The following is a 21,965-nucleotide window of genomic DNA, read 5'->3' on the forward strand; positions in this document are numbered from 1 at the left end:
GAAGCTGTTCCGCCATATAGGGACTCTCCATGGCTATTTCTGTATCCACACACCTACTCCTGTAACAACACAACCTGATTGGGCTCAAAACCTTATTTAAATGGCAAAGAAATTTCACAATATTAAGCTTTAACACACCTGTGTGTTAAATTGTATTCCAAGGTGACTACCTCATGAAGCTGGCTTGACGAGAATGCAAAGCTGTCATCAAGGCAAAGGGTGGCTACTTGGAAGAATCTAAAAATATATTTTGATTTATACATGATTCCATATGTGTTATTTCATAGTTTTGATGTCTTCACTATTATTCTACAATGTAGAAAATAGTCAAAATAAAGAAAAACCCTTGAATGAGTAGATGTGTCCAMWCTTTTGACTGGTACTGTATATTATACAAGTGTCCAATGGTAAAAATCATTATCATTAACATGTACTGTAAACATTGAGTGAGAGTTGGAAGAATAGAGAGACAGAGTAGAGAGAGATAGAATGAGAGAAGGAAATATATTTCCAGTTATTTACAACAGTCAAGCGATACCACATCCAGACTATAGAACCTTTTCACCACTCTGCTCCTGAAATAGGCCAGTCCCCAGGAACTTCCTTCCTATCCTCCTGTCATCCTTCCTTCTTTCCTTAAATCCTTCATTCYTTGCCAGGTGAGTTGGGAAGACCAGACTCTGTCCATCTTCCCGGGTGTGTCCCAGAGAGTGTCTCCATTGGCCGATATACACGAAGTCCAGACAGAGGAACGCTTGACAACGAAAGTAAACATGCCCTTGTTGACTCCATCCGCCCGTTCCAACGTAGAACCCTTTAGAACCGCTCAGTAAAAACTTYGAGAACCCTGCCATTCATTCTGCCAGTCAGTCAGTCTCCATTAGTGCAATGAGAGAGAGCGAGAAATCCAAGAAGGCCTGTCCTATCACTGAGCGAGTGATGCAGAGAGGAGAGARACAAATACATATTTGAAGAGGTGTTGTTCGGGACCAGGTGGCATCTCCGCACCCTTCAGATCTGCGTCTGCAGGGGGTGTCCTGGGGGGGTGTATGGAGGGGGTGCGGGCGAGGGCTTGATGCCTCTGATCCTCATGTAGGAGAGGAACTGGTCAGGGACCTCAGCCAGAACATCCTTGGCTAGACGGGCCATACTCAGGATGTGGTTCCCTGTCCGGTCGGTGTAGTCTCTGAATGGGACAAACTGTAAGACAAGAGAAAGACCAAACAGGGCTGGAATTAGTTATAGTCTAGTCAATATACAGGTGTTTAGCTACTAAACGTTGAATCCTTACTGGAAAACAGACAGAGAGAAGAAATGGGGCTGGGGAAATATACTATATACTAAATATTAACTAACATAAAAGTATAGGAAATATATAGTAGGTGTTATGCCATTGTGTGTAAATAATACTTCCAAAGATCTTTGAAAAACTTAAGTTGAGACTTTTTGGACCCACAGTACAAGTAAAGCATGAATCTATTCATAACATTTGACAAGTTCAGAGCGAGTTGAAATTGGCCTAGCCAATCAGCTATCAAAGCCTTTCGTTTCCCTCGTCTCTTGTTGGGGTGTACGGTGCATCGCTAGCGAGCGCTCAGTCTCTTTCATATCTGATCTAATGTGGATGGAGGCAGGGCCAGTTTTATCAAAGAACTGTCTTTCATAGGGGTCCTGCCTGTCTCCGTGTGTGTGTGTGTAGAGGCAGCTAACTATCCAGACTGACAGATAGTGATGGAGTGAGTGAGCTAGGAAGAGCAGAACGGACCTCCTAGTGTGTGTGTGTGAGTGCGTGCGTGCATATACACTGCTCAAAAAACTAAAGGGAACACTTAAACAACACAATGTAACTCCAAGTCAATCACACTTCTGTGAAATCAAACTGTCCACTTAGGAAGCAACACTGATTGACAATAAATTTCACATGATGTTGTGCAAATGGAATAGACAAAAAGTGGAAATTATAGGCAATTAGCAAGACACCCCCAATAAAGGAGTGATTCTGCAGGTGGTGACCACAGACCACTTCTCAGTTCCTATGCTTCCTGGCTGATGTTTTGGTCACTTTAGAATGCTGGCGGTGCTCTCACTCTAGTGGTAGCATGAGACGGAGTCTACAACCCACACAAGTGGCTCAGGTAGTGCAGCTCATCCAGGATGGCACATCAATGCRAGCTGTGGCAAGAAGGTTTGCTGTGTCTGTCAGCGTAGTGTCCAGAGCATGGAGGCGCTACCAGGAGACAGGCCAGTACATCAGGAGACGTGGAGGAGGCCGTAGGAGGGCAACAACCCAGCAGCAGGACCGCTACCTCCGCCTTTGTGCAAGGAGGAGCACTGCCAGAGCCCTGCAAAATGACCTCCAGCAGGCCACAAATGTGCATGTGTCAGCATATGGTCTCACAAGGGCTCTGAGGATCTCATCTCGGTACCTAATGGCAGTCAGGCTATCTCTGGCGAGCACATGGAGGGCTGTGCGGCCCCACAAAGAAATGCCACCCCACACCATGACTGACCCACCGCCAAACCGGTCATGCTGGAGGATGTTGCAGGCAGCAGAACGTTCTCCACGGCGTCTCCAGACTGTCACGTCTGTCACATGTGCTCAGTGTGAACCTGCTTTCATCTGTGAAGAGCACAGGGCGCCAGTGGCGAATTTGCCAATCTTGGTGTTCTCTGGCGCAATTATTAGACAGCAAGAACCGTCAAATCTGGTGCAGTCCATGAGGAGGAGATGCACTGCAGTACTTAATGCAGCTGGTGGCCACACCAGATACTGACTGTTACTTTTGATTTTGAACCCCCCCTTTGTTCAAGGACACATTATTCCATTTCTGTTAGTCACATGTCTGTGGAACTTGTTCAGTTTATGTCTCAGTTTTTGAATCTTGTTATGTTCATTCAAATAAATACACATGTTTTTACCCCATTCTTCGTGGTATCCAATTTTTAGTTACAGTCTTGTCCCATCGCTGCAACTCCCATACGGACTCGGGAGAGGCGAATGTCGAGAGCCGGCGTCCTCTGAAACACGAACCTGCCAAGCCGCACTGCTTCTTGACACACTGCTCGCTTAACCTGGAAGCTAGCCACACCAATGTGTTGGAGGAAACACACTAATTCTGGCGACCGCGTCAGCGTGCATTGTGCCCGGACCACCACAGGAGGCGCTAGTGCGCGATAGGACAAGAACATCCCTACCGGCCAAACCCTCCCCTAACCCGGACGACACTGGGCCAATTGCGCGCCGCACCATGGGTCTCCCGGTCGTGGCTGACTGACAGAGCCTGGACTCGAACTAGGACCTCTAGTGGCACTGCATTGCCTTAGACGACTGTGCCCTCGGGAGGCCCTGAACTCTCAATTTCTAACACATGTAAACTCAGAAGTGAATCAAGCAGCTGACCAAATTATGCAAGAATTTACTTCTGGGTTAACAGAGATTAGGCCTGGGGCCTCTGTCCATCTGGCCTGATGAGGGAGGGCAGAGTGGGTGGGAATGATCTKAACTCAGACCAGATGTCTGTCTGTCTAATGGAACCAGGAGCCACCACATATATTTTAAACATGCTGTTAAACTCTAATGTATGAGCACWACTATCTGTGTAAATGTCCATTTTGGTTTTATGGATGATTCAGTTAATTCCCACCTGTGATTTCTAGTACTTCTAGTTTCTAGATTCTACTACTASTTTATTTATCATCATTATGTGCATATAAATAGTATGTTGTAGCCTCTGTCCATGGCCCTGACTGTTCTGTGCTATGCAACCAATCAAATGCATTTTATAAAGCCCTTTGTAYAATAGCAGCTGTCACAAAGTGAGGCTAGATGGTTGTAGACAGTTTGTTTTTGTTTGTGAGGCATATTCTAATGCTCCCAAAACCCCGCCTATTTGACTCCATGCAGCCTAGCAGTGGAACAGACAGAAGGTACATGGCGTACCTGAACAATGTCCCTCTCTGCATATCGTCCCTTCGACGAGATCCTCACTTCATCCCCGTCCAACTCAATCATCGCTGAGGAGAAACATCATACTGTAGTCATCATCTGCTCAGTGGAGTGTGTGTGTGTGTGTGTGTGTGTGTGCGCATACGTACATTTGTGCATCTGTGTGCGTTTGTGTGTTTCTTACCATCAAATTCTGCTGGTCCCACCCCTACAATGATAATCGACATTGGAAGACACGAAGCCTGGATAGGACACGAGGAAACAAATTTGAGTCTCATATTCTCCTCATTATGTCTGTGACAAAGTTGAGTCTGTCACACAGTATACATATGCATAAGATTCTGTCAGACAGTCTGAGAAATACGTTTTATGAGTGACGTTGACTGAGCACCTATACAGCCTATAAAATAAAGTTAATTCACCCCAAGCTGTGTGAGTGTGTACAGTCGTGGCCAAAAGTTTTGARAATGACACAAATATTAATTTTCACAAAGTCTGCTGCCTCAGTTTGTATGATGGCAATTTGCATATACTCCAGAATGTTATGAAGAGTGATCTGATGAATTGCAACTAAATTGCAAAGTCCCTCTTTGCCATGCAAATGAACTGAATCCCCCAAAAACATTTCCACTGCATTTCAGCCCTGCCACAAAAGGACGAGCTGACATCATGTCAGTTGTGACGAGGACAAGGCCGGAGATCACTATGTCATGCTGATTGAGTTCGAATAAACAGACTGGAAGCTTCAAAAGGAGGGTGGTGCTTGGAATCATTGTTCTTTCTCTGTCAACCATGGTTACCTGCAAGGAAACACGTGCCGTCATCATTGCTTTGCACAAAAAGGGTTTCACAGGCAAGGATAKTGCTGCTAGTAAGATTGCACCTAAATCAACCATTTATCGGATCATCAAGAACTTCAAGGAGAGCGGTTCAATTGTTGTGAAGAAGGCTTCAGGGCGCCCAAGAAAGCCCAGCAAGCGCCAGGACCGTCTCCTAAAGTTGATTCAGCTGCGGGATCGAGGCACCACCAGTACAGAGCTTGCTCAGGAATGGCAGCAGGCAGGTGTGAGTGCATCTGCATGCACGGTGAGGCAAAGACTTTGAGGATGACCTGGTGTCAAGAAGGGCAGCAAAGAAGCCACTTCTCTCCARGAAAAACATCAGGGACAGACTGATATTCTGCAAAAGGTACAGGGATTGGACTGCTGAAGACTGTGGTAAAGTCATTTTCTCTGATGAATCCTTTTTCCGATTGTTTGGGGCATCCAGAAAAAAGCTTGTCCGGAGAAGACAAGGTGAGCGCTACCATCAGTCCTGTGTCATGCCAACAGTAAAGCATCCTGAGTCCATTCATGTGTGGGGTTGCTTCTCAACCAAGGGAGTGGGCTCACTCACAATTTTGCCTAAGAACACAGCCATGAATAAAGAATGGTACCGAAGAATGGTATCCTCCGAGAGCAACTTATCCCAACCATCCAGGAACAGTTTGGTGACGAACAATGCCTTTTCCAGCATGATGGAGCACATTGCCATAAGGCAAAAATGATAACTAAGTGGCTCGAGGAACAAAACATCAATATTTTGGGTCCATGGCCAGGAAACTCCCCAGACCTTAATCCCATTGAGAACTTGTGGTCAATCCGCAAGAGGCGGGTGGACAAACAAAAACCCACAGATTCTGACAAACTTCAAGCATTGATTATGCAAGAATGGGCTGCCATCAGTCAGGATGTGGCCCAGAAGTTAATTGACAGCATGCCAGGGTGGATTGCAGAGGTCTTGAAAAAGAAGGGTCAACACTGCAAATATTGACTCTGCATCAACTTCATGTAATTGTCAATAAAAGCCTTTGACACATGAAATGCTTGTAATTATACYTCAGTATTCCATAGTAACATCTGACAAAAATATCTAAAGACACTGAAGCAGCAAACGTTGTGGAAATTAATATTTGTGTCATTCTCAAAACGTTTGCCACGGCTGTATGTGTAAATATTCATGGAGTGTGTCTGAGATGTAGTATCCAGAGTGGCGCAGCAGTCTAAGGCACTGCATCTCAGTGCAAGAGGCGTCACTACAGTCCCTGGTTCGAATCCAGGCTATATCACATCCGGCCGTGATCGGGAGTCCCATAGGGCTGTGCACAGAGTCGTCCGGGTCTGGCCGGGGTAGGCCGCCATTGTAAATAAGAATTTGTTTTTAACTGACTTGCCTAGCTAAATAAAACAAATTAAAAAACATTTTAAAAATATATTCCTGGAGGGCCTATCTGAATTTGAGGATGAGAGAATAAACAAGTCCCTCAACTCACACAACACTTTAATATGTGTGTATGTGCCATAACCCCGCCTCTGCTCTCTCCGTCTTTCTGAGTGATGAGTTGGTTTGATGTATTACCCCAGGGTTGCAGAATGATAGATGAGTTTATCAGAATGTCTTGTTTACTTGTTTCCCTAGGAACTGATCCCAAGTCAGCCTTTACCTCTCACATACATACATACATGCATACATACTTACATTACTGTGCCCACTTCCCCCAATCAAGTCCCCTGTCCCATCTCCCATCTCCCCTGGCTATGGTAATACGTACAGTGATGTGTGTCTTAGCCACTAGCGTCCATACTGGCCATCTAGTGACTAGGGCCGGGATTCAATCAGATCGTGGATTTGGAAAATTGTCCATTTAAAAGTMATTCCGATTGAGCCTACATATGCAGGGTTGACCGTGAATGTGGTCTCCGCCAACGTGGGAACATTGCCTAGCAGTTGYTGTTCTTACGTTGACGATGGACTCCTTGGTCTGGGCCATGTCTGAGATGACTCCATCTGTGATGATGAGGAGGATGAAGTACTGAGAGCCATCCTTCACCGACGCAGCATACCTGCACACAGGAGAGAAAAACACAGAGTACATAGGTGAGCCACGCACGTTTTTATATTATCCATAAAACCCTACATTCAAACATGGTCTTTATTTCCTACAGATGTAACCTTTCAAACCCGGCGTGAACTGGCTGGGTAGTGATATTATTTCCGGCACCTGCTTTACACAGCGTGGGCCCTAGCCTCTGACTGCTTCCTGTGCTTCTCAAACACACGTAAGGCGGGCGGAGAGAGAACCTCTGGTGYTTGCAGCGTCGGATACAGAGAAGTCGACTGAACGGTTATCAAACTGCGAGGAGCGTGAGGCACAGCAGAGAAGGAACGGAGCGGTTATTATTAAAACGTGGGGGCGAGTGGCACAGGTGAGACAAACAGAGGAGGYGAGAGGAAAGGAGGCTGGCATGACAGCGGTCCCTGGGAGTGAGGGGAGGGGTGAGGAGAAGGGAGGAGAGGGGTAAGGTGGTGTCTAGGGTGGCACTAATGATTGGATTCTGAGAGCCACACACACATTTTGCACTGGGTTGTTACCCCTCAACTCAACATTTCTACCTTGGCTTCCGAGCAACAACAGGCACAAACACACACCTGTAAATCTCAAGTCTTCTGACAGCACCTTTACTTCATCAAGGCACACTCATTAAGGTTTAAGGTGTGTGTGTGTGTGTGTGTGTGTGTGTGTGTGTGTGTGTGTGTGTGTGTGTGTGTGTGTGTGTGTGTGTGTGTGTGTGTGTGTGTATTATGTGTGTGGGAAGGACTGTGTAGTCATTGTTCACTCACACAAACAACACATTTACAGGTTAATTAAAGAACAGAATGTGTCAAAAGTCACAAAAAACGTGTTTATTTAACAGCTCAGAAGCACATTTTCTGTGACTCAAGTTCTACAGTGGAATGTTATAACACAATCACACTTATTATCTGTGAAATTATCTCTGCGAGCTGTTCATGCACTGAGAAGCATAGTCACACTTTTAAGAGTTGGAGAATCTCAGTTAAGTGTCCGTTAGTCTGATCTCGTGGCCGAAACACTGTCACCAACGTATTCTCAGCATAATACTCTGAGTTATGTACTGAAACATCTACTTTCACTTTTAAAAGTTGATACATCTCAGTTAACTCTCTGTTAGTCTGCAGACTTCCTCTGTTGTCCTTTTCGCTCTCAGGGAAACGACTCATCAATCACAACATACAGCCTGCGTTGTGAATGGCTCTTAMTGGAACAGAGGATCGATACACACGTTCAGGCCTTAATTAGTATTGATCTACTCAGGACTCCTGGCTCGCTCATGCCTAGGAGGTTTAGGTGTGCATCGGTAGGAATGTGATCTGAAATTCAATGAAGGAAGACCTATAGATATTGGCCTCTGTTTTTATCACCCTGCTATGTGTATTCAGTCAGTTCGGGGAGTAAATCTAAAAACTCCTGAAAGAAAAAAAGTGGGTAATATCATTTTCAATTCATAAATTTAATTTCAATTTGGTTCGCAAATTCACTGAAATGAATCGAAAAACCTGAAGTGACCCCAAAGCTGGTTTAATTCCAGCTTTGTTCCTCATAGCCCCCTTACCTGGCCACATGGTTGATAACAGGAGAGAAGTTGGTTGGGCCGTAGAGGCAGACAGACTTCAGGCTCTGGTAATATGCCTCCATCACTCCATCTATACCTGCACAGTATGGGTTTTGGGGGTTGCCATTCTGGAAGACACAAAAAGAGAGAGGGTAATTCAATCTTTCATCAATTCCATCAAGCAGGAGAAGGAAACAAAAAAGAGCATAAAAAAATGTAAATTATGTTAAAGCAAGAGAATGGAGGAGGATAAGTACAAAAAAGGGAGGGAGAGGAGGATAAATAAACCGCTTCCATCAATACAACTTTAGGCCCAGTGAGAGATAAATGTGGGAAATCCCTGCTGAGCGTGCTGGAGGCATCCTCCTGTCTGAGTGGTATCCTACTGTTTAAAGTACTCTGCAGAGCTGAAGTGGGAAGGAGAGAGAGGGAGAGGGAAGGCTGTCTKTGATCGATGGTTTCTGCCTTACCTAAAGGACAGTTACTGTTACAGTTAACTCAGTTGTAGTATTTTAGCCTGCCAGGCAGGACTTGGCATCCTAAGCCTCCACACTACAGCCACTAAGGAGACGTTCAAACTTTGAGCCTGCCTGGWGTGCCAGATACAGTGCCTTGCAAAAGTATTCATCCCCCTTGGCGTTTTTTCCTATTTTGTTGCATTACAATCTGTAATTGAAATTGATTTTTATTTAGATTTCATGTAATGGACATCACAAATTTTGACTATTTTGGGGAAGAGGAATGAAAAAAAATAACTAGTCAAAARAAATTCAACAAAAAAAGGAGCAAMAWWTTKWAAAGTGGTGCATGCATATGTATTCACCCCTTTACTATGAATCCCCTAAATAAGATCTGGTGCAACCAATTACCTCCAGAAGTCACATAATTAGTTCAATTAAGTCCACATGTGTGCAATCTAAGTGTCACATGATCYGTCACATGATCTCAGTATATATATACCTGTTCTGAAAGGCCCCGGAGTCTGCAACACAACTAAACAAGGGTCACCACCAAGCAAGCAGCACCATGAAGACCAAGGAGCTCTCCAAACAGGTCAGGGACAAAGTTGTGGARAAGTACAGGGTTGGTTTATTAAAAAATATCTGARACTTTGAACATCCCACGGAGCACCATTAAATCCATTATTAAAAAATGGAAAGAATATGGCACCACAACAAACCCGCCAAGAGGGCCAACCACCAAAACTCACAAACCAGGCAAGGAGGGCATTAATCAAAGAGGCAACAAAGAGACCAAAGATAACCCTGAAGGCGCTGCAAAGCTCCACAGTGGAGATTGGAGTATCTGTCCATAGGACCACTTTAAGCCGTACAGTCCACAGACCAGGGCTTTACAGAAGAGTGGCGAGAAAAAAGTRATTGCTTAAAGAAAAATATAAGCAAACACATTTGGTGTTCAACAAAAGGCATGTGGGAGACTCCCCAAACATATGGAAGAAGGTACTCTGGTCAGATGAGACAAAAATGTAGCTTTTTTGGCCATCAAGGAAAACGCTATGTCTGGCGCAAAACCCAACACCTCTCATCACCCCGAGAACACCATCCACACACGGTGGTGGCAGCCTCATGCTGTGGGGATGTTTTTCATTGGCAGGGACTGGGAAACTGGTCAGAATTGAAGGAATGATGGATGGCGCTAAATACAGGGAAATTYTTGAGGGAAACCTGTTTMAGTCTTCCAGAGATTTGAGACTGGGACGGAGGTTCACCTTCCAGCAGGACAATGACCCTAAGCATACTGCTAAAGCAACACTCGAGTGGTTTAAGGGGAAACATTTAAATGTCTTGGAATGGCCTAGTCAAAGCCCAGACTTCAATCCAATTGAGAATATGTGGTATAAGTATGTGGTACTTAAAGATTGCTGTAACACCAGCGGAACCCATCCAATTTGAAGGAGCTGGAGCAATTTTGCCTTGAAGAATGGGCAAAAATCCCAGTGGCTAGATGTGCCAAGCTTATAGAGACATACCCCAAGAGACTTGCAGCTGTAATTGCTGCAAAAGGTTGCTCTATAAAGTATTGACTTTGGGGGAGGGGGTGAATAGTTATGCACGCTCAAGTTCAGTTTTTTTTGTCTTATTTACAAACCCCCATACAGCAAGCTTGGGCCCAACTAGTCAAGCAGTATGTTAAGTGTCATTTACAAACCCCCCCAAAAATATATTTTAATTCCAGGCAACAAAATAGGAAAAATTCCAAGGGGGTGAATACTTTCGCAAGCCACTGTATGTGGCGTTTGCCCTCATTTTTTGTTGCTCTTTCATTTTTCTAATTACTTATGCTTCTACGGGTGCATCTGCAGCTCTGAGTCCACAGGGCTAACTGGAACAAACAGTGACTGTGATCAGATGTAAACAAAACAAGCCTGTAACCATGGTGAACACATTAAGTATATGTGGTCCCACAATTTAACCAACTGAGCCAAGACTGAACAACTCTGTTGTTGCAGTATCTACCCACGGGTTTTGTTCCAACCTTTCTGAACCACATCACTTACCACGGCGAACTCATGTGAGACCTATCCATCAAGGAGCAGCTTGGCTCCAAAGCCCAGAGCAGGGAACCTCTTATCAGGGTTCAGAGGGTATAGGTCACTTACCAGGGCGAACTCATGTGAGACCCGTCCGTCGGGGGGCAGCTTGGCTCCGAAGCCCAAAGCAGGGAACATCTTATCACTGTCGTAGTCCTGGATGATCTCCCCTACAGCCTTCATGGCCATAGCGTAGGCATTCATCTGGTAGGGACTCATGTAGTGGAGGGAGGTGGGCTGTGTTGGGTTGCCTGGGAAACAGGTACGGTAATGGGACAGTAATAACAAGGTACAATAATGGAACAGAGCCAGATATAGAAAGGAATGGTTGTGTCTCAAATTAAACTCCATTCCTATGGGTGAAAGTGGTGCATTATGTGGAATAAGGTGTTATGAGTTTTGCCCATACAGAAAAGTAGTTGTGATTTCAACCAAAAATTGTGATACTTTTCGACAGCATAATGCAGCGTTTCACTAGAGACCGTGTTACATCTCTTTCCCTGCCTTTCCCTCTATACAAGACTCTGGGTAGTGGGTACAGTACGAGTGACAAACAGCATTCCATAATCAATAATAGCAGGAGAATCATTTCACTAGTGTCTTGTAAAAGCACTTTATAGCACACCGGCTGTAGTGGTTATGAGCATAGTGACATGCGAACTTCAGATCTTTTAACGGACCCGTCGGACACGCATCCATAAACATCAGCTCCGGCATATCGGACCTCGTCAAATAGAAAAACGAGGAAGCAATGACCCGTATGAGTCATCAGTGGATCTACGTTTGAACTGAACCCTGTGTTGTTATCGAATAGATGCGATAGTACCAGTCGACCTCACTATAACGTCGAAGAGATCATGACCCAGGTCATTTCCTTCCGGCCTTTTGCTATAACATTCAAATGGATGAGAGAGGCACAGTTGTTTCCTGTTACCGCCACTGAGCCATGATCTCTTTGACAGCATTAGGTTTGAGCCCTGAAATAATGGGGAGGGCTATTACAGATCACTTTATTCCCCATCTGCACACATTTAAATAGCCCTGGTCGAGCATTAGGAGAAGTGTTGTGTGCGTGTGTGTGTGTGTGTGTGTGTGTGTGTGTGTGTGTGTGTGTTGCTCACCGTTTGAAGCGGTGAAATCAATCGCCACTGTGAAATTAATCTGGGTCCTGGAAGGCAAAAGCAAGAGGAGGGTAATTATTTGTTTACCGCATGCTAGCGTGGACACACACACACATACCATAAACCATTGGCTTAATGAACTTTAGTAAACACAATAATGTTCTGATTATCATAGCTCAAGCAAGCATGCAAGTTGAAACCTCTCCTTGCCCTTGGTCCCTGAGGAAACTAAATGCAATATAATAGAGAGAGAGAGAGAGAACTGTCTAATCCTTCACTGCTTATAGTATTTCCCAAGAAGTCAAGACAAACGGGTTCAACAGGTCAGTGCACACAGTGCTGATGTGTGCTTGTGCATGCCGTACCGTGCACTGTGGCTCACACAGCCTCTTGCCCTCTCCACCACCTCCTGTATTTGAATAGATCAGGTACTGTAAGGAACCATTGGACTTGTCATCCTGTGACGCCATGTGGAGTGCACTGCACAGCCCGCAGACACACGTTAGTGCAGCAGACCTGAAGAAGCCGGCTTACTCATTGTGAGGGAGGGGGAGGAACCAGACCAGGGGCTCTGTGCTCTCCTCTCCCCAGCTCCGAGCCACTCTGCCTGCGTTGGCTGTGGTTCAGGTCAGGATAGGAGCCATGAGGTGGGTATGGATGTATAGGGCCCAGGTCGGGCTTTGCGCTACTCTAGTCCACACAGACACACACAGCCTGGGTCTAATGCTGGGAGAGGAAGGGGTGGGCGGGGAGTGATGCCTGAAGTACAGAGCTGTCGCTTCATGTTAGGGCAGAGGCTGCATCAGGGATAGAGTCCAGGGGTGGAGGGGAGGAGAGAGGGAGGATGAGAGGAGGCAGGAATAAGGAAGGAGCAGAGGGATTAGAGGGATGCTTGCATCATTCCCCCTGAGTTAAATCACACATTGTCTTAAAATCGCTCATTTACGCTTCGGTTTGCATGCTAAGAATGTGTTTGAGCGCATCCCTTTTCCTCCCCAATTTCGTGACAGCCAATTGGTAGTTACAGTCTTGTCCCATCGCTGCAACTCCCGTACGGACTCGGGAGAGTCGAAGGTCGAGAGCCATGCGTCCTCCGAAACACGACCCTGCCAAGCCGCAATGCTTCTTGACACACTGCTCGCTTAACCCGGAAGCCATTGAGCGCATTTCTTAAAGAATATTTGTGTCGGGGTAAAAAGTTAAATATGGTAGTGTATGTCAATGTGCACGTTATACTGGGCTATCCTGCATCAAACAGATGATTTTACATTAATTCAAGTCTTTTTCCCCCATTGTATAATTCAATGTATATTTGTATTGTATAATTGTATAATTCAGTGGTACAGACAGTACCACTCAATATTTAAGGGCATTGGTACGCTGCAGAAGTCAGTGGAGAGGAGACAGTTTAATATTGTGAGAAAGGAACAGGGGGACAAGTCTGCAAGGAGAAGAGTAGGTGAGACAGTGGTGTATTGGAGTCATATCTGGTCCAGCTCTCTGTGCCAAGAGGGAGGGAGACACAGACAGACAGACAGACGTGTATTGGAGTCATATCTAGTCCAGCTCTCTGTGCCAAGAGGGAGACAGACAGACTGGCCCGCCAGCCTGAATTATGGATGTCTCCACACACACACCCGTGCACATACACTCACAGACACACACAGTAAGTTTCCACCTTGTTCAGAGAGTGTGAGGACAGCCAGAAACAGGGGAAGGAGATGGATAAAAAGAGAGAAAGAGCAGAGAAATGTATCCCAGTCTGAAATGAAATATTACTCAGTTATTTCAACATAACTCAAAGCCTGTAAATCAGTGGAGATCCAACTCAGAGATACAATCTAATTATTCACATTAGAATGCAGAGGGCTCTCGCTAAAGGTCAGCCGAAGCTTCTGCACCAATCACAGATGACTGTGCACAGTGAGGTAAGGGTGAAACGTCGCCCCATTGGCTCCAGGTGTTGCCCCTGGCGATGCACGTTCCAGGAAAACTAGCCAGCCCGTTCTGATCTTAAAGGGGCCATCAGCAGTTGCTACATACATTTTTTTAAACGTATAAATTAATGATATGTACCCATTTATTCATAAAGAATATAACTTATAAATAACTCATGAGCTTAGTTCAACTATTGTACCCCCATCAGTACCAAAAATATAAGCTTGTTTGTGAACCAATGTTTGCAAACAAAAAAAAGTCAAATGTTACAAACACTGTATAGCCTCAAAACATGGTTAAAAGTATAATTCGGATATCATGGATGGTCCGGCCTTGCATCCATAGATCTGTCTATGAATTAGAGACGGTTTACATTTCTCCAGCCCCATCCCTCAGCGTCTTACCGAAACAGGGGCGGGGATAACGCTTTATTGTTTCTACTGCTTTAATCCAGCTCAAACCCCAAAAGCTGCTCTTTCAACAGAGAGAGAGAGAGAATTTGACTTTTAATATGGTCGATTTTTAGCTTGCCTTGAAACGTTAACTAAAAGCAACATTCAAATAACGGATAGAAAGTCAGCTCTTCTCAAGTTAGATTCTCGGAACAAACCGTAAAGCAGGAAATCACTAAGGAAGTGACTACGAGGACTTAGCAAACCATTAMATTTTTTCGTATCTGACTGTTATTAGCTGGATCATTATCAGAGAGAGGAGAGGAGAGTGGAAGAGAGGAGATGGGGAGTGGGAGGAGGGGAGAGGAAAGGGGAAGAGATTCTCATGTTAAACCAACATCTAACAGACTCAACACTACTGTCCCTTCCAGCCTTGTCTATGGGTAGTGATTCATAATAAGTAAATAGTACTACTGTAGGAGTGTTATTGTATTAGTGGCATCCATTGGCCCCTGCCAGCAGACCTGGGAAACCCTGTAGGAGTAATTAGTAGTGGTCCTGAGGCTAATTGATTGTTTCATGCATCATTTAGGACTCCATCTCCACAACTGTAAGGGACGATGCAGTCCGTAGAGAGACTACATGAGCTCACTTGGAAACAAAACATGTCATCCCAATGTCTTCCCTGGTTAAATAAAGCTTAAAAAAGAAAGAGCGGAGGAGTGTGTGCCATATTGAAGCTATCAGAGTGCAGGGGATGAGGCACACACAAATCTTGACTCATGTCTATGTCTCCTATATGATAGTATCACCCAGCGGCGATCAGTGCAGTACCTTTCTCTACAGGGCTCCATTTATTTGCTTCAGATTGCCTCCGGGCAGGAAGAGAAAAAAAACCTGCCAGCCACAGAGCCAGCTGATGACCAATTCACAGAAAAATACAAATGTCTGGGAAAGAAAGAGAGAACCTTGTCTGGAGAGCTGAGGAAAGATGAGTATGTGTGGAATAGAACACAATGGCATGTAAGTAGAGAAGATTAGGAGGAGCAGAGAAGCATCCTCCTATTGTTACTGGAGTGGAGAGATGCAGAGAGAGAGAGAGAGATGCAGAGAGAGAGAGATGCAGAGAGAGAGAGAGAGAGATGCAGAGAGAGAGAGAGAGAGAGAGAGAGAGAGAGAGAGAGAGAGATCCATTCCTAGTATTATTGTTAAAGCCCTGGGTGCTTCAACTGGACTAGGCTCTGACATTGTATGACAAACCACGGTACTGTGCAGTGGCGATGGCACTGTGGAAGTATAGAGAAGAAGGAAGAAGGAAAGAAGGTGGAGGATGAGAAGAAGACTGTTCAAGTTTCAAGTTGTTTACATGCTGCCTACATAACACCAGCAACCATTAAGGGAACATTGACGCAATAAAACAACTTGAAAGCAACATGGGCAGACCAGAAGGTTGGATTAATTCTGTTTAAAATGGACAGTGTTAATCCCTTTGTATATAACAACTGGTGTTAATACATTAACACTGAATGTGGGTCCCAATTCCACACACACACATAACAGCGGTGTGCTGTTTGAGAAGAGATGGGGGATGAAAAGTGATGGGAAAAGAACAGATGAGAAAGAACAGAAGAAAATAAAAAGGGATTATGTACTGACCAAAAAATATAAATGCAACAATTTCAAACATTTTACTGAGTTAAAGTTCATATGAGGAAATCAGTCAATTGAAATAAATACATTAGGACCTCATCTATGGATTTCACATGACTGGAAATACAGATATGCATCTGTGGGTCACAGATACCTTAAAAAAAAGGTAAGGGCGTGGATCAGAAAACGAGTCTATCTGGTGTGACAACCATTTGCCTCGTGCAGCGCGACACATCTCCTTCTCATAGAGGTGATCAGGCTGTTGATTGTGACCTGTGGAAYGTTGTCCCACTCCTCTTCAATAGCTGTGCAAAGTTGCAGGATATTGTCGGGAACTGGAACATGCTGTCGTTCACGCCGATCCAGAGCATCCCAAACATGCTCAATGGGTGACATATGTCTGGTGAGTATGCAGGCCATGGAAGAACTGAGGCATTTTCAGCTTCCAGGAATTGTTCATTTTTATGAATTTCTTTTGTATTTTACCCCCTTTTTCTCTCCAATTTATGATTTTGTCTTATCGCTGCAACTCCCCAACGGGCTTGGAGAGGTGGAGTCATGTGTCCTCTGAAACATGACCCACCTAACCACGCTCCTTAACAACTGCCAGCTCAACCCGGAAGCCACTGTTCAACTGGCGACTGGKGTCAGCCCGCAGGCATCTGGCTCGCCACAAGGAGTCGCTAAAGCRCGATGAGCCAAGTAAAGCCCCACCGGCCAAACCCTCCCCTAACCTGGACRASACTKGGCCAATTGTACTATAGACCSGGGAATGAACCCGGGTCTGTAGTAASACCTCTAGMACTTCGATGCAGTGCCTTAGACCGCTGCGCCACTCGGGAGGCCCTAGCTTCCCGGGAATTGTGTACAGATCCTTGCGGCATAGGGATGTGCATTATCATGCTGAAACATGAGGTGATGGCGATGGATGAATGGCATGACAATGGGCCTCAGGATCTCATCACGTGCATTCAAATTGCCATCGCTAAAATGCAATTGTGTTCGTTGTCCGTAGCTTATGCCTGCCCATAACCCCACCACTGGGCACTTTGTTCACAAGGTTGACATCAGCAACTCCCTCGCCCACACAATGACATACACGTGGTCTAAGGTTGTGAGGCCGGTTGGACATACTGCAAAATTCTCCGAAACAACATTGGAGGCGGCTTACGATAGAGAAATGGACATTCAAGTGGACAGTCCTGCAGTCAGCATGCCAATTGCATGCTCCTCATAACTTAGGACATCTGTGRCATTGTGTTGTGTGACAAAACTACACATTTGACCTGTGTAATGATCATGCTGTTAAATCAGCTTCTTGATATGCCACACATGCCAGGTGGATGGATTATCTTGGCAAAGGAGAAATGCTCACTAACAGGGATGTAAACAAATTAGTGCACAACCTTTTTGAAAAATACGTGCATATGGAACATTTCGGGGGATCTTTTATTTCCACGTTTCATTTATATTTTTGTTCAGTGTAGATTAAACCTATTACAGTAACATGCTATTTCTTAGCAAACAAGCCCAGACAGATGCAGAGACACGAGGGGGTGGAGCATGCAGCAGTTATTAGAAAACATGAGCACTATAGTCCATTATAGTCCATTTAGGCTTCAAACAGCAAAAAACATCACTTTCCACTTCATTTAATCACACAAACATCGGTGCACACCACTCACCCGCCCTGGCCCACTCTGTCAAAAAAACATGAAACGTTAAGAGTTAGGAAAGTGCTTTTTATTCTGCAACACTCAGAAAGTCCTAGTTTTGTGTATGCATTTTACATAAGCTGAGTTAAAAAGTAAACTCCTGCCTCCAACACACTTGTCTCCAATTACACTGTTGACCTCTATCATACACATACACAATAAACCACATCAATATACAAAACACCTTCTTAATATTGAGTTGCACCCCCATGGACTACAAGGTGTCSGAAGCGTTCCACAGGGATGCTGGCCCATGTTGACTCCAATGCCTCCCACAGTTGTGTCAAGTTGGCTGGATGTCCTTTGGGAGGTGGACCATTCTTGATACACATGGGACACTGCACCTGGCACATACTACCTGTTCAAAGGCTCTTAMATATTTTGTCTTGCCTATTCACTCTCTGAATGGCACACATACACAATCCATGTCTCAATTGTCTCAAGGCTTAAACATCCTTCTTTAAAAACAGGACTTTCTCTTGCATTTCAAAGATGGTAAAAAAAGAAAAAAGAAAAGATCTAATGTGTTATATTCTCCTACATTAACTTAACATTTCCACAAACTTCAAAGTGTTTCCTTTCAAATGGTATCAAGAAAATGCATATCCTTGCTTCAGGTCCTGAGCTACAGGCAGTTAGACTTGAGTATGTCATTTTAGGCGAGAAAAAAAAGGAAAAAAAAAGGGTCCGATCCTTAAGAGGTTTTAACCTGTCTCCTCCCCTTCATCTACACTGGTTGAAGTAGATTTAACAAGTGACATCAATAAGGGATCGTAGCTTTCACCTGGATCCACCTAGTCAGTCTACATCATGGAAAGAGCAGGTGTTCTTAATGTTTTGTACACTCAGTGTATATACAGCACATATTACATGCATCCACAGGCTCCATTCAGTGATGGTCACACCTCCATATCACTGTGGCCAATGGCCATTGTGTTACATATAGTCAGGTGCATAATTATTGGCACCCTTGATAAAGATGAGCAAAAAAACTGTATAAAATAAATAAATAATACAAGCTACTGTATATTGTATGCTATAAAAAGTGGGATATTATTTTATACCAATACAATTGCTCAGATAAATAGATTTTGTGACGATAGCACCAATGCTGATTATCAAACTSCAGGTGGTGCTATGCAGTGGCGTGTCCAGAACATTTTGAATGGGCACAGACCCAGTTTAGGGGGGCCATAGCATTTTGAACCTTATATCGATGCAAGGTGGATTTTTTTCAATATAATTATGATAATTCAATGCCTTAAATGCTTCAGCTTAGGTATATAAGAGTATTAGCATACAGCAGTAAATTCACTTGAAAGTGCCCTACAGAGTGCGAGTTCTACTATAACATTCGAGGGGGTCTCAATTATTTTATTTTTTTACAGGACCTCCTGTGTGTTTTTTTATGGGTTTTATAGTAAAATAMATGTACTTTCACTTAAAAATGTATTACCTTTTATTGTCTCATGAATACAGCCAGTCATGAGTTTTTCATCCAATTTTTAAACAAATCACTTCAAAAAGTAGGTTAAGTAGGTCTACTCAAAAATAAGTCCAGCATCTGAACAGTGCACCCACCATTTCAATGGAAAGAGACATCTATTAAGTGTAAGTGTAATGGCATTCAGCCTACAAAATGGCGTGTATTTAGGATGCTAATAGAAGCCAGGCTTCCCCAAACATTTTTACATTGAAGGAAAATTATGATAGAAACGAATGACAAATTTGTTTCTTTTTTCAATTTGCAAGAGGCTRAATCTATTTCACCAGAGAAAGCATCCGAGCGAGGCAAACAGCATCCCTCTGTCTTAGTATCTGTAGCCCATGCACCATTTTGGCAGAAATGCCTTCTGGAACATGTGAACTTTCATGTGCCTTAATAACAAACTTGTATCTATAAATACGAATACAATTACGAGCCTAGTTGGTTTAGCCAAGGAAAAAGACCGGAACCTTCTCGCTAGCCATGATTCTCGCTAGCCAGATAATGGATGGGCTGGACATGCCGAGAGATGAGTTTGGATTGGTGTTGCCATGTAGCACACTAATATCTATAACATGAGCTGCTCAGTATGTGTAGACAGTCCTTGCTACCGTGGCTTTTTTGAAAGATATAACGTTAGCCATGGAGAACAGTGTTCTGGCTAAGTGTTTCTACTGTTCTCAACAACATTGCTGCACTGAATTTAGAAGGAACAATCGGCAAAAGATCAGTGATAAGTTGTGGGGAAAAATGAAGTTGTGATGGACTACTTTCTGCACATGGTCAGTGTGAACCGCAGTGACTTGACACAACGGGCCAAACAAGCTGTAGCTAACTACAAACCAAACAGAAAAGACAGGCTGCCATGAAGCGTACATCCATGTAGGTAAGTCTAGCTACATTTTCAGATATTGTACTTTTTAGGTCAGACAGTCGTTTTCATTGCAAGTTAAAGCGTAATGTTCGCTAGCTAGCGAACGTTAGCTTGCTGGCTCGCTAGCTAATGTTACGTGTATGATCTGTGTAGTAATATTATTTGTATCTCAGAAAATGCTAGTTATAGCCTAATGTTAGCTAGCTAATATTGAATCGAATTCGTTAGCTTTAGCTACGTGCGGATTCATACTACAGYAGTTCATGCATGGTGACTAGCTATGACAACCCGTTTGTACTGTAGCTATGGGTTGAGATTATGGTTCATTATTTATCTAGCTAGCTACATGTTTAAACAAAAGATTCCACTTCGCCAGATGATTACATGACCCATCAAGTTAGCCAGGTGTGTCTGGGTGTCAGGCGGTGGGTGTAGCTGGTGCATGAAGTCAGGCGCAGGAGAGCAGACATGAGAAACAATGCACTTTACTTAATAAATGGCACAAAGTAAACATACCAATGTGCGAACAATAACGGTTGCCACAAAACATTGGTGAAAACAGCACCCGGAAAAAAMCAGCCGGAAACGTACCGACCTGAACAATAAACAATCACACACAAAGACATGGGGGAAACAGAGGGTTAAATACATGACCAGTAATTGGGAAATTAAAACCAGGTGTGTGGGAAACAAAGACAAAACCAATGGAAAATRWAAAGTGGATCGGCGATGGCTAGAAGACCGGCRACATYGACCGCCGAGCGCTGCCCGAACAAGGAGAGGAACCGACTTCGGCGGAAGTCGTGACACTGGGGGTGATTACGTTAAGGCTATCTATTGTATTTTATGAAAACGTGTACATGTCTAGACAATAGTGACGCATTCACTTATCTACAGTGCATTCATAAAGTATTCAGACCCCTTGACTTTTGCCACACTTTGTTATGTTACAGCCTTATTCTAAAATTGAGTAAATAATCACCCCCCCCTCATCAATCTACACACAATACCCCATAATGACAAAGCAAAAACAGGTTTAGACACTTTTACAAATGTACAAATGTTTTTTTTTTTTTATGACATTTACATAATTATTCAGACCCTTTGCTATGAGACTCGAAATTGAGCTCAGGTGCATCCCGCTTCCATTAATGATCCTTGAGATATTTCTACAACTTGATTGGAGTCCACCGATGGTCACTGATAGAGCTCCAGCGTTCCTCTGTGGAGATGGGAGAACCTTCCAGAAGGACAACCATCTCTGCAGCACTCCAGCAATAAGGCCTTGATGGTAAAGTGGCCAGATGGAAGCCACTCCTCAGTAAAAGGCACATGACAGSCCGCTTGGATTTTGCCAAAAGGCACCTAAAAGACTCTCAGACCATGAGAAACAAGATTCTCTGGTMTGATGAAACCAACATTGAACTCTTTGGCCTGAATGCCAAGTGTTACGTCTGGAGGAAACCTGGCACCATYCCTACGGTGAAGCATGGTGGTGGCAACATCATAAGGACCGAGGGAATTATGAATGGAGCAAAGTACAGAGAGATCCTTGATGAAAACCTGCTCCAGAGTGCTCAGGGCCTCAGACTGGGGCGAAGGTTCATCTTCCAACAGGACAACGACCTTAAGCACACAGCCAAGACAACGCAGGAGTGGCTTCGGGACAAGTCTCTGAATGTCCTTGAGTGGCCCAGCCAGAGCCCAGATCGAACATCTCTCGAGAGTCCTGAAAAAAGCTGTGCAGCGACACTCCCCATCCAACCTGACAGAGCTTGAGAAGATCTGCAGAGAATAAATGGGAGAACCTCCCCAAATACAGGTGTGCCGAGCTTGTAGCG

General features: G+C 44.3%; 1 protein-coding gene across 1 annotated transcript in view; it reads right to left on the minus strand.

Moving 5' to 3' along the window:
* Positions 1 to 302: 302 nt before the first annotated feature.
* LOC111951538 (copine-8) overlaps positions 303 to 21,965 on the minus strand; it is a 126,234-nt gene continuing 104,571 nt past the window's right edge. The window contains exons 14-20 of the mRNA XM_023969713.2: positions 12,070 to 12,116; positions 11,018 to 11,199; positions 8,398 to 8,525; positions 6,726 to 6,828; positions 4,131 to 4,188; positions 3,941 to 4,014; positions 303 to 1,200 (exon numbers count right to left, since the gene is read on the minus strand). Of these exons, the coding sequence (XP_023825481.1) occupies positions 1,012 to 1,200; positions 3,941 to 4,014; positions 4,131 to 4,188; positions 6,726 to 6,828; positions 8,398 to 8,525; positions 11,018 to 11,199; positions 12,070 to 12,116 (781 nt within the window). The 3' untranslated portion in view covers positions 303 to 1,011. The remainder of the gene's footprint in view (positions 1,201 to 3,940; positions 4,015 to 4,130; positions 4,189 to 6,725; positions 6,829 to 8,397; positions 8,526 to 11,017; positions 11,200 to 12,069; positions 12,117 to 21,965) is intronic.

This window comes from Salvelinus sp. IW2-2015, linkage group LG24 (genome assembly GCF_002910315.2).
Source record: "Salvelinus sp. IW2-2015 linkage group LG24, ASM291031v2, whole genome shotgun sequence".
NCBI lineage: Eukaryota > Metazoa > Chordata > Actinopteri > Salmoniformes > Salmonidae > Salvelinus > Salvelinus sp. IW2-2015.